At 42.8% G+C, this 13368-nt stretch overlaps 1 protein-coding gene across 1 annotated transcript; it reads left to right on the plus strand.

The window, feature by feature from the left end:
- The first annotated feature begins 1956 nt into the window (after positions 1–1956).
- Positions 1957–8112, plus strand: LOC117647355. Its single transcript, XM_034389075.1, has 13 exons — positions 1957–2068; positions 2437–2619; positions 3125–3259; positions 3389–3511; positions 3660–3782; positions 3932–4054; positions 4229–4306; positions 4474–4620; positions 4703–4777; positions 4880–4894; positions 4975–5097; positions 5175–5378; positions 5892–8112. The coding sequence occupies exons 1-13, from the start codon at positions 2020–2022 to the stop codon at positions 7994–7996; spliced, it is 3483 nt and encodes a 1160-aa protein (XP_034244966.1). The 5' UTR covers positions 1957–2019; the 3' UTR covers positions 7997–8112.
- Positions 8113–13368: the final 5256 nt, after the last annotated feature.

The following is a 13368-nucleotide window of genomic DNA, read 5'->3' on the forward strand; positions in this document are numbered from 1 at the left end:
TGAAAAGTCCAGATTTACTTTCAGTTTGGTTTCTATTCATGATGAGAAGATAAATTTTGTTGATAAATGCGCTCCGAGACACAATCACCCAATTCCTTCGGGGACCACAATGGAATGCGATTTCCAGAGAAGAGAATTTTTCATTTTTTTCTTTAAATTTTGTCTCAGAGTGTAGCCATTTGCAAATGGTGTGGCTACACAAAGAGTGACGGCAAAAATAAAGAAATAAAATAAATTTTTCTAAAAAAAAGATACAAAAATTTGGCAACAATAATACCCGTGGCGGAACGGACCTGTCTGCTACGCGAGATATCGACCCGAAAAATCTGGAATGTCCTTACGGTGTTCCAGCAAAAACGCCCCCTTCCTTCCTTGCCCCCCGTCCCTTGGGGAGAAGAAAAGGGGGGGGGGCGTTGTTCTCTTTGCCGCTACCGTGCTACACGCGAGATGCACGACGCGCGATGTGGCATAATGGGCCTTATTCATAATGCCGTGATTACCTGGAAGTCTGGATGTGTGTCTCGAGTAGTGTATGCATGTGTATCCACTTTCTGCCTGCACTCTGCCGAATTTCAGAAACTCCTCGAATCGACTTATAAAGTAACCAAGAATAGGGGTAGAGAAACGTCAAAACTTTCACTGCATGTTTTTTTGTTTTTTTTTTTAAGATTCCTTTTTTAGTTTTGATACAGTTTGATACCCTAGTTTTCTGTGCCAGTGGGGAAAATTTCCCGCGGAAAGAAGAAGTGGGACAAAACTTCGGGAAGACATTTTGCTGCAGGAAATTGTCCGGCATTTGGCAGCCCACTCCGATAAAGCGTGTGGGTCGTGACGCCGTAATCTGAGCAGTAATCTGCAGACCGCTCCGCCGAGGCCCGGCCGGGGCTCTCTGGCGACCGCCTGCTGGTTATTGAAACAAAAGGATTACCCCGGGGAGCAGCGTCGCGCCAGCAGCCGTGGGGGCTCGCCGTACCGCACTTAGCGCGCCAAAATGTTGCAGCTCCGAACACCTCCCGCGACCCGGCCGGACTCGGCACCAGGGACCGACCACAAACTCGCGCTCACTTCTCTGCTCGGCCGGCCCCTCTTTTATGGACACCTTCCGAACGCGCGGTGAGAGAACGCGGCGCCGATCGAACAAAACTTTGCACTAAAATCCGGGAAAAGGGAGAAGCGGCGAGGCGGGGATGGACTGGAACGACCGTCGCTCATGAGGAAACCGGCAGCCGGTTTCCAAACGCCAACCCACTTTCTCACACGCATTCCCTGTCCCTGTCTCTGTCTGGCTTCGGCCGGCCGGCGGTCGCGGTGGCGCCGTCCAAACCCAAGCGCGGGGGCCTGCCGTCGCGGTGAAGGGGCGACGAAAACGACAAAAACCGCCAAAAAAGGGGACAAATGGACCATTAGAGGTAAGTTGTTGGAGAAGAAATGTACCGGGTAAGAAGAGTAAACCCAGCTGACGCCTTGACATTCAGCCACCCCTCAACCTGTCATCCAAGGAGGAAACAATTTGAATTTTGGCGTATATCGACGGGTTCGAGGAATATAACGCTATCTCGGAGCGCATTTTTATACTGGTCTATCTCGTCGTGCGGTACTACACTACGCTAACTCGGTTCGCTGCACTACAGTGCGCTATCTCGGGCTGCTGCCCTATGCTGCACTAACTCGCAGAGGTGACCGAAATTGCTGATATTTTGCCAAATCCTTGGTTTTTTGTTGACCACGGATTCCTGCTCTGCACATTAAACACTTTCGAACGATATGAATGGTTTTTGTGTGCGAGCACCAGCATGTCTAGGAAAGAGACGATGAAATTTGCAGCTAGGTTATGTCGTCCCCGTTGTGGGCGTGGAAGACTGGTGTATCTCACGCCAGGGCAGGAGGGGGCGGACTCGAACTTCCTGGAGTGTAGCGTCCGTGCGGAACTACAGTGTAGCGTCTAGCGTGAGTGTGCAGGCGTGTGGAACTAGAATGATGGTTGTCTCTGGGTGAATTTTACCTAGATAGCAAGGAACCATGTCGAACCGGGCCATTGCGTTCTTGGCGAAAGCTGGGTTTCAACCAAGTGAGTGTGATTACTCGTAATAATGTTATCCATTTGAAATTTTGAAATGGCTATGGCTCTCTAACCTGCAGGGTGTAATAGTAATCTTTGCCTCTGACAGAGCTTTATGAGTTCAACGTTTCAGAACTTTCTCCTCTTTTTGATTTCCTTAAAGATGTATTCATATTCTGACTCATTTCATAGTGTCACATGTGACAAATCATTTATGTTAATACAAGTGTTGACATGTTGTTTGTATCGGACTGCCATGGTGCCATAAAACAATTTGTAGTTTTGTTGTTGTTTACTCCTGTTTTTGATTCAACCTAGTATGGTTTATTCAATATTATTACAGAGAACTTTGCTCATTAATTTTCTCGTGGTTTCAGATGGCGAGAAGATCAAACCCCAACAGCCTCCCACCCAACGTATCAGCCTGGGTGACTTACTGAGGCCAAGAGTGACTGCGAAGCCTCCTCAGTTGCCAAGAAATGAAGAGCCCTCCGAAAAGCGAGCACGGATAGCGACCTGGGCTAGTGAAACAACTGCGGTACGAAGAAACTTATGCAGAGGTCAGTAGCACTCAAAAAATATGTCTCATTAGTATTCATTTTTAATTAAGTTTCATAGCAGTTCTTATAATTTTTAAGCAAAGTTTTTAATGTCATGAAGTTACTGAAGCCAATTAAGGTTTCTACTCAGTATTATATTTTCAAAAAAAAAAGTGTATTAAAAACATTAGTTTTGCCTTTGTCTGACTGTCTTTGACTGTAGCTATCCCATTATTAGCTCAACGGTAAACATGCTAACTGTTGCACCAATAATGGACTTTGTTTTTGGTATTTTGCTACCAAATCATGCCTAATTCTTTTAACTTTAATGTGGCAACCCATTATTGCTGGATAGTACATAAGAAACATTCTTGAAAAGAGCAGGGATAAGATGAGGGAAAAATATTTTTAATCAACATGTTAGTAAATATCTGTTATTCTTAGTTGAGCACCCTTTCCCTTTGCATCAAATAAATCTAATTTTCTTAGAATAATCTATATTATACTTTGTTTATGTCTGTTTCAGAGAATGCATTCCAGATGGGCGTAAAGGCACCTCAACCTTTTCTTTTCCATCCAGCTTATGAGGACCAAGGTGGCTCATCTGCACAACAAAGCGATAAAGAAGTTGCGGAGGGCAAAACCAATTCTACAAAATCAGGTCAGTACCTTCATCTGAGTCAATGTTAAGAGGTCTGGTGCAGTTTTTGAATTTATATCATTGCAAAACATACTCACAAATTATAAAATTAACTCGTAATAATGATTTCCTTTTATTTGTGTATTCCAGAAAATGCATTTGTTCACACACCTCCACCTAGTCCTTCCCGTTCAGCTTTGAAACATGACCATGATTCACCTACTCGACAAATGGAGACAGAAGCTGCTGTAGCCAAAGGCAACCCTACATTAGGTGAGTATCTTGATCAATTCTGAGTCAATGTTGAGGAAAGTTCAGTTTTCCTTAGTCTCAGTACAATTTTTGAATTTATCATATTGCAAAGAGTACTCACAACTTATAAAATTAAAATATAACAATGATGTCCTTTTTTGTGTTCTAGAGAATGCATGTGTTCAAACACCTCAACCTAGTCCTTCCCGTTCAGCTTTGAAACATCACGATGGTTCACCTACTCGACAAATGGAGACAGAAGCTGCTGTAGCCAAAGGCAACCCTACATTAGGTGAGTATCTTGATCAATTCTGAGTCAATGTTGAGGAAAGTTCAGTTTTCCTTAGTCTCAGTACAATTTTTGAATTTATCATATTGCAAAGAGTACTCACAAATTATAAAATTAAAATATAATAATGATGTCTTTTTTGTCTGTTCCAGAGAATGCATGTGTTCAAACACCTCAACCTAGTCCTTCCCGTTCAGCTTTGAAACATCACGATGGTTCACCTACTCGACAAATAGAGACAGAATCTTCTGAAGCCAAAGGCAACCCTACATTAGGTGAATACCACTCTCTTTATTAGTACAGTTTTTGAATTTATCATATTGCAAAGAATTCTCACAAATTATAAAATTTACATGTAGCAATGATTAACTTTTATTTATCTGTTATTTATCTGTTTATTTATCTGAATGCATGTGTTCTGACACTTCAACCTAGTCCTTCCCTTTCAGCTTTGAAACATCAGGATGGTTCACCTACTCAAACAACGGAGACAGGAGCTTCTGTAGCAATAGACAACCCTATATTAGGTGAGTACCTTGATGAGTACTGTCAATGGTAGGATAAGTTCAGTTCTACTTTGTCTCATCAATTTATTTATTTTTTCAAGGAAGTCAGTCAGACTTATAACATTGCAAACTATTTTGCCTTTAGCATGGACGTTAAATTATGATATTGTTTTCTTTTCCTGTCTTAGAGAATACATTCTGTGGTGGTCAACTCAAAACATCTCACCCAAGTTGTTCCCAGCCACTGTTGAAGAACAACCATGGTTTGCCCGTTCACTCTAGTCCAGATCGTGGGGAGATATCACTAACTCAAGCTGAAGTAAACAATTCATCAGGTCTGAGTTGTTTGGATACTCAAGATTAACAAAAAAATATTTAAAAACTTCTATTTTTAATTATTTAAATTTTTTCTTCCAGAGAATGCTTTTAATATTACAAAAAGTACATCACAACAAAATGATTCTGTAATTTTTAGAGATGTATTTCCTTCTTGTAAGTTCCATCCTTCTTATGCCTCTATTCTGTTTCTTTCTTACACTAATTTTAACTCAATCTGTTTTTTTTACTTCAATGGAAACAAAATTATTCCTACAGCTGCAACAGATGCCAGTAAGTTTCTTTTATTCCATTTGGGGACTTGAACAAAATTACATTTATTCTAACCAGTGTGCTCCCTTTCCCTTTTCTAGGTGAGAGAACTGTGTCTCTCTTTTCTTTCAACAATGTACCCATTGAAATGGAGATCAATTTAAATGCTATTGTTGAAGTGGTAGAAGATGATCATTATAAATCCTTCAATAGTATAAATAATGGTAAAAATTATATCCATTTGTCTGCTTTCTTAAAACATTGTGTGTGTCTAAATTTTATTAATGTCTTTTTGTTACAGTGAAAGAAGTTGTTGCCCCAAGGCAAAATTCAAATGACATTCTTATGATTGAGAATATCCTTCATGAGGACACGAATGACACATTTATGTCTGGTGTATTTGACAATACTTCCGATAAAGGAAACATCCAAGAACAGGAACCAGGACCAAATCGAGATCAATTTGAAAGTAATTCTTCAGTCAAGTCTTTCAATAGCTTAAATGGTAAAAATAATATCTATTTCACTGGTCATTTGACTAAGTGGCGTAAGTCCAACAGGAGTTGGAGTCTTTTTTTGTAAAAATGTTTCGGTGCAGCCACTAATCAGGAACGCCTTCAGAATCATTGCAGAGTTTGTTCTATATGTACATCTAGTCACTGTGCTTGGTATAGATATGGCCCCAATAATAAGTCATCAAATTTACCTTTAACCAAATGCCTTTGAAAGAAAATTTAGTTTCACTGTAATTATCTAAAAGGCATTTGTTATGAGGTAAATTTGATTACTTGTCATTATGACCGTACCTATACCAAGCACAGTGGCCAGATGTACATAAAGAACAAAATCTGCAATGATTCTGAAGGCGTTCCTGATTAGTAGCTGCACCGAAAAATGTTTACAAAGAAAGAATCTGACTTCTGGTGGACTTACACCACTTTGTCAAATGACCAGTGATTTGTCTGCTTTATTCAAACATTGAGCCTGTATTAGTTTTATTTTTATCTCTTTGTTGCAGTGGAAGAAGTTGTTGCTCCAAGGCAGAATGAAAATGACATTTTGATAAATGAGAACATCCTTAATGACGAGAACACCAATGACTCTGATATAATTGACGAGGCCTCAGATCAAGAAATAATAGAAGATCAGGAACCAGAACCAAACCAAGATCCAACGCCAGAGAATGTAAAGAAAAGGACACGAAAGAGACAGAGAAAACCAGATACATGGCTAGTTAATATCAAAAAGCAAAAACGTCAAGCTGGAGAAGAGTATGTAAACAAGGCTGGGGTTACAGTGCCAGCTAAACCAATGGGACCTGGTTGCAAAGCAACTTGTAGGTATAAATGTCATTCTAAAGTTAGTCAAGAAGAGCGAGAAATAGTTTATCGCACTTACAGAAAAAAAGTAACAGGTGATCAAGCCAGGTGGTCATATGTAACTAAGCATGTTAAAAAAGACAATAAGAAAGAAAATGCTGAAAGTGACACACCATCTCGAAGAGCCTTCACCTATACATACCATTTGCCAGTCCGAGGTCAATCCGTCAGAGTTTGTAAGACCATGTTTTTGAGTACTCATCGTATGGCTAACTCAGTTGTCTTGACAGCATTTAAAAAGGCAGGTCCTGATGGAACTCCATCTCCTTCCAAACAAGGAAAGCATTCAAAGAGGGGAAATGCTACAAAGCCTGAGGTGAAAGAAAGTGTGAGGGAGCACATAAGAATGTTTCCAAAAGTGGAGTCACATTATATTAGAAAAGACTCAACAAAGGAATATGTTGAGGAAGGCTGGACTGTGGCAAAAATGCATCGTGCATATTTGAAATGGATGGAGGGGAAAAAAAATATTGAGGCTGCAGATAACAATGAAGAACCCACAGAACCAATCCCTGTTGATGCTTTATCTGATGTAACATCGGAAGGAGATCTCATGGATGATGAAGATTACAACCCTGCCGAGGAAGTTGAAGAAGAAAATGAGGAAGCTGTTCCTGAAATAAAAGTAAAAGATCCCAACATAGCTCATTACAGACTTTATCTTGAAATTTTCAATACAGAATTTAATATAGAAGTGCATAAGCCAAAAAAAGATCAGTGTGAATTGTGCTGCCAGCATAGAGATGGCTCAGTTGACGTAAAACTTCAACTACAAGAAGAATATGATCAACATTTGACTCTCAAGAAAGAGCTTCGGAGACGGAAAGAAGAAGACCGATTGGCCACAAAGGACAATGCTGAATTGGCATTTGTCTGCTTTGACTTGCAGAAAGTATTATATGTACCTCAAGGATACTCATCAGGATTTTACTACCACTCTAAGCTTTCCACATACGATTTCACAGTATTTGAAACAAGAGGGCTTACCCTTCACAAAGGGTATTGCTTCACATGGAGAGAAGGCATCTGTATGAAAGGCAGCAATGAGATAGCAAGCTGCCTTCTGCGCTATTTTAGGATTGCTGTGTTGGAGGGAGTGAAGGAATTCAAGATGTACTGTGATAACTGTACTGGGCAAAACAAGAATAGACAGATCTTTGCCCTTCTAGTCTATGCATCAAGTATTTTCAAGATTAAAATAACTCTCACATATTTGCTGAAAGGTCACACTCAAAATGAAGGCGACAACATGCATGCTAATATTGAGACTGCCAGCAGAGGAAAAAAATTACTGGTGCCCAGCCACTGGCACAAAGTTATGAGAGCTGCTATTATAAAAAAAGAAGATAAGTACAAAATAATGAAGGTGAATCAGACAAATGTGTTTGATTTCAAAAAATTGGTGGCAAAGCAAAATTGGGACACCGACACAGATGGAAATGCTGTTCGGTTCATGGACATACGGGAAGTATGTGTTGAAGATGGTCTTAACTTGGTAATTAAGTATGACCTCAACGAGCCACCAGTGACTTTAAATGTGAACCAAAGAAAGGGACGCCCCTTGATAGCGAAGAACTATGTGTTCTCACAGGCATATAATGGATTATTGCCTATAACAGCATCTACTAGGAACGGACTGACAAAAATGTGTAACACCAATGTTATTCCTTTAAAATACCAAGGGTTTTACAGGAAGATATTGGCAGAACACCCTCTTCCACCACCACCCAAGAAGAAGAATTAATTTTCCTAATTTTTGGTCCCTTGTTGAGCTGCTCTGTGCAATAATTTTAATGTGACATTTTTGTTTATGTCTTTATCAGTATTACCTGTTACTTTTAATAGTGATTTGCAACATGTGTTGCTGTGACATTTTTATTTTGTGTTTAATCTATGTGTGTGTTTTACCAGTGGTTAACGTACTCTTTGTACCTGTGATTTTAAGTACAATGTTTCATTTTCTCCTTGTATGGGATGGTTCTACAATAATAATAATTGTTATTACACTTTCCTTTATGCAATTTTATGTGGTTGACTACTTGCATGTTACATCAAACTGTTTTGTTTTTTGTTTTCTCTATTTAAATTAAAAAGTGATTAGAGAATTGTATTGTTCGGCTTCTCTATTTTTAGCATCTGTCATCCTATCACACTAACAACAACATCTTCACTGTTTGATACTTAAAGATTTTGCCGCAAAGGCTCATTGCACTAATGATTTTCTTAATTGATTGAGATGTAACTCTGTTAAATAAAAGGAGCAGAGGAAGAGCTACAGAAGCAAATAACCAAAGGTGGAATTGTTGAGATTTTACAAGTAAATTCTGACGGCAGTAACTGCCAATTTGGCTATCTCCCAAAACAACTATACTCCACACCGTTGAACCTGAACACTCCCACCTTTGATTCTTTGCTTCCCTAGCTTTTGATCTGCTCCTTATTCTTCACTGAGTTAAAAAATGTTGTTACATTCCTTGGTAAAACTCAATCTAAGGAACAACAGTGAGCCCGTCCCTGAGCGTTGACACTTCAAGCCCCCACCAGTTTCAAACAAACTTATACATTATTATTGCAATTAATTAACCGTTAAGATGGAAATTAAGACGGCTAAAAATAAAATAGTAATCAGAGTTAAAATGTTTCGTGCAAATAATTTTAATGAATATGGATTGACAATTGACGGCTGAACTACAAATTTGGCTTTCTCCCATGGCAACTATACTTCAAACTGTTGAACACTCCCACCTTTGATTCTTTGCTTCTCTAGCTTTTGATCTTATTCTTATACTTCACTGAGATAAAAAATGTTGTTTCATTTCTTTACAAAACTCAATCTAAGGTACATCAGTTGTGTCCCGATCCAATTTGAGCGTTGGCCCTTCAAGTCCCCTCCAGTTTCAAGGAAACTGACAATTATTGCAATCAATTGACTGTTAAGCAGGAAATTAAAATGGTTAAGAATGAAATAGAAAGCAGAGAGTAAAAATGTTTCATGCCAAGATAATGATTATTGATTGACTAGAACACCTTGGGACAACATAAACAACTCAGTGGACAGGAAGGTTAGTTGACAATGGTAAGCAGAGCATTTTAATTAACACTACAACAAAAAAACAATGACTTTTTAATTCCAGTTACCTACTTATACACCGTAATTTTAACAAAATAAGTACTGATTTGAATGAACTGCAAAGCTTAGTTGGTGCTATCCTAGGTGCTTTATTATTTCATAGTTGCACCCTGATTATTAATACTTTATCGAAAGAGTGACATGCTGATAGCTTTGGAAGACTACAAAGAATCAGAATATCATCGCCACAGCGGCCTCGACTACAAATCTGATTTGATTTCGAACTGTAAACTTTCGATTCGCTCTCCTGAAAAGTTGGCTCATGGCCTGCGATGCTCGCGCAGAGACAAGCGTCCTGAGTTAGAGCAGCATAGGGCAGCAGCTCGAGATAGCGCACTGTAGTGCAGCGAACCGAGTTAGCGTAGTGTAGTACCGCACGACGAGATAGACCAGTATAAAAATGCGCTCCGAGATAGCGTTATATTCCTCGAACCCGTCGATATTTGCATTAACCGCTTAACAGACCAATGAGCGGCCTCGGACTCAAAATATTGAGCGACGCGCCTCCTGCACCGTAAAGACGGCCGACCGTAAATTTTTCATCCCCGCCCTGCTAAAGCCGTTTGGCACCGAGTCCGCGCCGCCGCCAAGCAGTCCGCTTGTCTGAGTACAAGAAACGGCGCCGACTTAACACGAGTAATGGGGCGCTTCTGCGCGACACACGCGCGCGCGCGCACACACACACACACACACACACCGAGACAGCTGCTAAAGAGGAGTGTCAACACTCGCGCCGCCTTGTCAACTATATAACGGCTACTCCTCCGAAAGTGATACAGCGACACAAAGTGAGGACGCTTGTAATAAAGTACCCGAGCCATCCTCCACACACAGACACACACACTTTTCTAACACCTACACACAGACACCTTTCCAACACCTTCAGACACACACACGCGCGACGAGCTTGCGTGCGCGAGAGAGATACTTCCGGCGGGAAATGACGACAAAATGTAATAAAAAGGTGAAGAAGGGCGAGCAGGTGTTGTCGGGGCCGCTCTAGCGGAGCTCCTCGGCTTCTTCGCGAGGCTGCGCCGGGCCGTGGTGCGCGGCTTTGGGGGTGTCGACACTGTAAACACGACACGGGGGGATGCACATGGCCGCCGTAGATCCCCGGGACGCCACAACACGGACGTTACTGGGACGCCCACAAACGGCGGCTAAATGCGACGAATGGAGTTGGCGCTGCCTGCCGGGACAGCCGTCGTCTGTCTACCTATTTTCGCCTCTTGGTTTATTCGATAATGAATTCCAAACTTGTCGTTTTAATGCCGATTTTACGACGAAATGTCGCCGCTACAAATTGCTGCTTGTTCGCCTGTCCCCCGCCGTCAGCGAGGCAACGGCGACGAAGAAAAAACGCCAAGAAAATAAGTGTTGCGACATTAGACGATTGAGTTAATAGGATGCGCGCCGCGGGACTGTCACCTCGACGGGAACAGGGACAGAAAAAGGTTTCAGCTTTTTTTCCCTTTGACATGCATCCTCACAGCAGTGATACGAGACCTGCTCAAAATTAACGATCCTCGGACCGCGGCTCCCGAGACTTCCTTATTACACCACGGCGTCTCGGTCTAGTGGTCCTTGTGGGGCGATTCATAGATGATCGATTTTGTGGAACAGGAAATCAGAACTAGTTACTGCGGTCTGCGCGACGCGGTGGAAAAGTAGTATCCGTCCAGTTATTGAGTTATAAGCAGCCGGAGATCTCTATCGCGGCGACCACTGCGTGGCTGAGAGATGAGCGATTAGATTTTATAGGTTAGGTGGGTTGTTGAGTGCAAAACAGATGAGGTTGAAGCAGTAGCAACGTCGCACCCGACTCTAGTTGCAAGTCTTTGAGTTTCAAACAAGTTTCAGTGTTCAAAATCCAAAACCGTGAAGTGCCTTCATTATTTGCTGCGTCTTTGAAGATTGAAAATGAACTCCAAAGGGACGTGAGGGTAGGTTCACTTAAGTCAGGTGAAGTTGTCCAAAGTCATAATACAAACGCATTTTAAATTAATAAGATGAATGGGCTTGTGAAAATTGATGTAAACTCAGCTCTCTTGACATTTCCAGACAGCCACCGTTTATCACCAGTTTCGATCATTTCTCTTCAATCGACACAAACGAAAGGGTTTATCCTTACTTACGACCCAATCACTTCGCGGTCCCTTTCACGGCGGGAGGATCTGTGAGAAGGATTAGAGATTTGACTGTCCGCGATGATTTCCCTTCCCCCTCCCTTATTTTTATTTTTTATCCTCCCTTTTTCATGGCTTTGGCACAGTAAGTGACAGGGGGCTCACATTTGTGCCATGTAATACAGCGCGCCGTCTTCTCGGTGTCTTCTCTCTCTGTCTCGCCCGGCCGCCGCTCCGGCCAGGGCACTATTTCACTCGCGCCGTCGCCAACAGTGAAAGCAAAAGTTGCCAGGTTGTCTAATAAATTATCGGCGGTGCTCTGTGGCGCCTCCCCTTCCACCGCCTGCCTCCAGTTTACAGCGTTCCAGCTTTCCAGCCTTCCAGATTTCCAGCCTCCCAGGCTTTTACGTTCCACCCTCCGCTTTCCAGCCTTCCAGATTTCCAGTCTTCCGGCTGACCAGCCTTCCGTCTTTCTAGCTTTGCAGCATGTCAGCCCTCCAGCTTTCAAGCCTTCCAGTTCGCAGCATCCCAACCTCCAAACCTCCCCCCCTTCCCGCCTCCCAACCGAGGGGGCAAAAACTCGCGCAATCATGTGTACACGGCCCCCGAAATCACACGCGAATCATTGAGAATCACGCGAAATCAAGCAATCCGAAATCAGCCAAAATCACTAAAATCGACCGAAATTAGGCAGAATCACACGAAACCAGGCCAAATCAGTCCGAAATCATTTCTTTCCGAACACAATCACACGCAATCACGCTCAACATCACCCTGGTGCGTCGCGAAATAAGGCAAAATCAGCCATGAAATCAATTAAAACCATGCGCAATCATTGCGTTTTCCGAATCATGTGTACACGAAAATCCCGAGTTTTTGCCCCCTCGCTCCCAACCTCTCAGCCTCCTTACCTCCCAGGTTCAGCCTTCCAGCGCGCTAGGCGACTTGAGGCGCGACTTCAGTCCAGCACCACCCTTTGAACTCCTTGTGGGCTAATACGCCAATGCCATTTCAGAGGAACATTTTGTGGTCCAGGCTGTTGCCAGTCTAGTTTCGATGCCCGTGGGACACCAGGCCGCGCGTCATCTTTATCTCAAAACCTCCTGCCACATCCTGTTTGGAATTTGGGGTCTTTGTTGTTGTTGTTGTTGTTGTTGGATTGGCTGTTTCTGCCGGCTTAGCTTTGCGTTTTCGAGAAAGGGGCGGGTCTTTGGCTTTGGCTGCGGGGCATTTATCAGCGCCACTGTACTTTGGCGAGGCAGCCGGTCGACATTCGCCACGGGGGACAAGGTTGTGACGGTAAAATAGCATTATTTGTTTGAATTAGTTTCGTAGCCCAGTCTCACAGTCACACACACACACACACACACACACACACACACACACAGGCACACACGTCGCGGTGGACGGTTGACAATATATCACGTTGCACGCTTCGACAATTGGATTTAATGGCTCTCGACATTTTATTATCGCAAAATAAATGGCGATATCATATATATTCCGGGCAGACACCTCGGCCAAAAGCTCTCCATGGCTCGGCCGCGCTCCCCTCCCCCCTCAATTTATCTGGCTCGCTTTGTCCGGGTGGCCGGGCCGGATCATCAAACCCCAAAACACATAATGAGATGTTGACTGCAGTCTTGCAGTGCATTCTGCACCGCTGCACCGTTCGCTGCACCCCGGATGCGCGCTCCACTGCTCCACTGACTGACTCCCCTCGTTTTATGGACACCTTGCAAGATTTTGGCCGTCCTGGAACTGGAAATGCCTGCACCCGGCCACCCGCTGTCTGTTTGTCTGTCTGCCTGTCTGTCTGCCTGTCTGCCTGTCTGTCCGTCCGCCTGTCCGTCTTTGTGA

This window comes from Thrips palmi, unplaced genomic scaffold (genome assembly GCF_012932325.1).
Source record: "Thrips palmi isolate BJ-2018 unplaced genomic scaffold, TpBJ-2018v1 HiC_scaffold_2, whole genome shotgun sequence".
NCBI classification, from domain to species: domain Eukaryota; kingdom Metazoa; phylum Arthropoda; class Insecta; order Thysanoptera; family Thripidae; genus Thrips; species Thrips palmi.

Excerpts from the sequence above, each read along its gene's own strand:
- LOC117647355 (XM_034389075.1), top strand. The coding sequence starts at position 2,020 with ATGTCGAACCGGGCCATTGCGTTCTTGGCGAAAGCTGGGTTTCAACCA. Across the intron at positions 3,260-3,388 it reads AACCAATTCTACAAAATCAG|AAAATGCATTTGTTCACACA; the intron begins GTCAGTACCTTC and ends TGTGTATTCCAG. Across the intron at positions 4,621-4,702 it reads TGAAGTAAACAATTCATCAG|AGAATGCTTTTAATATTACA; the intron begins GTCTGAGTTGTT and ends TTTTTCTTCCAG.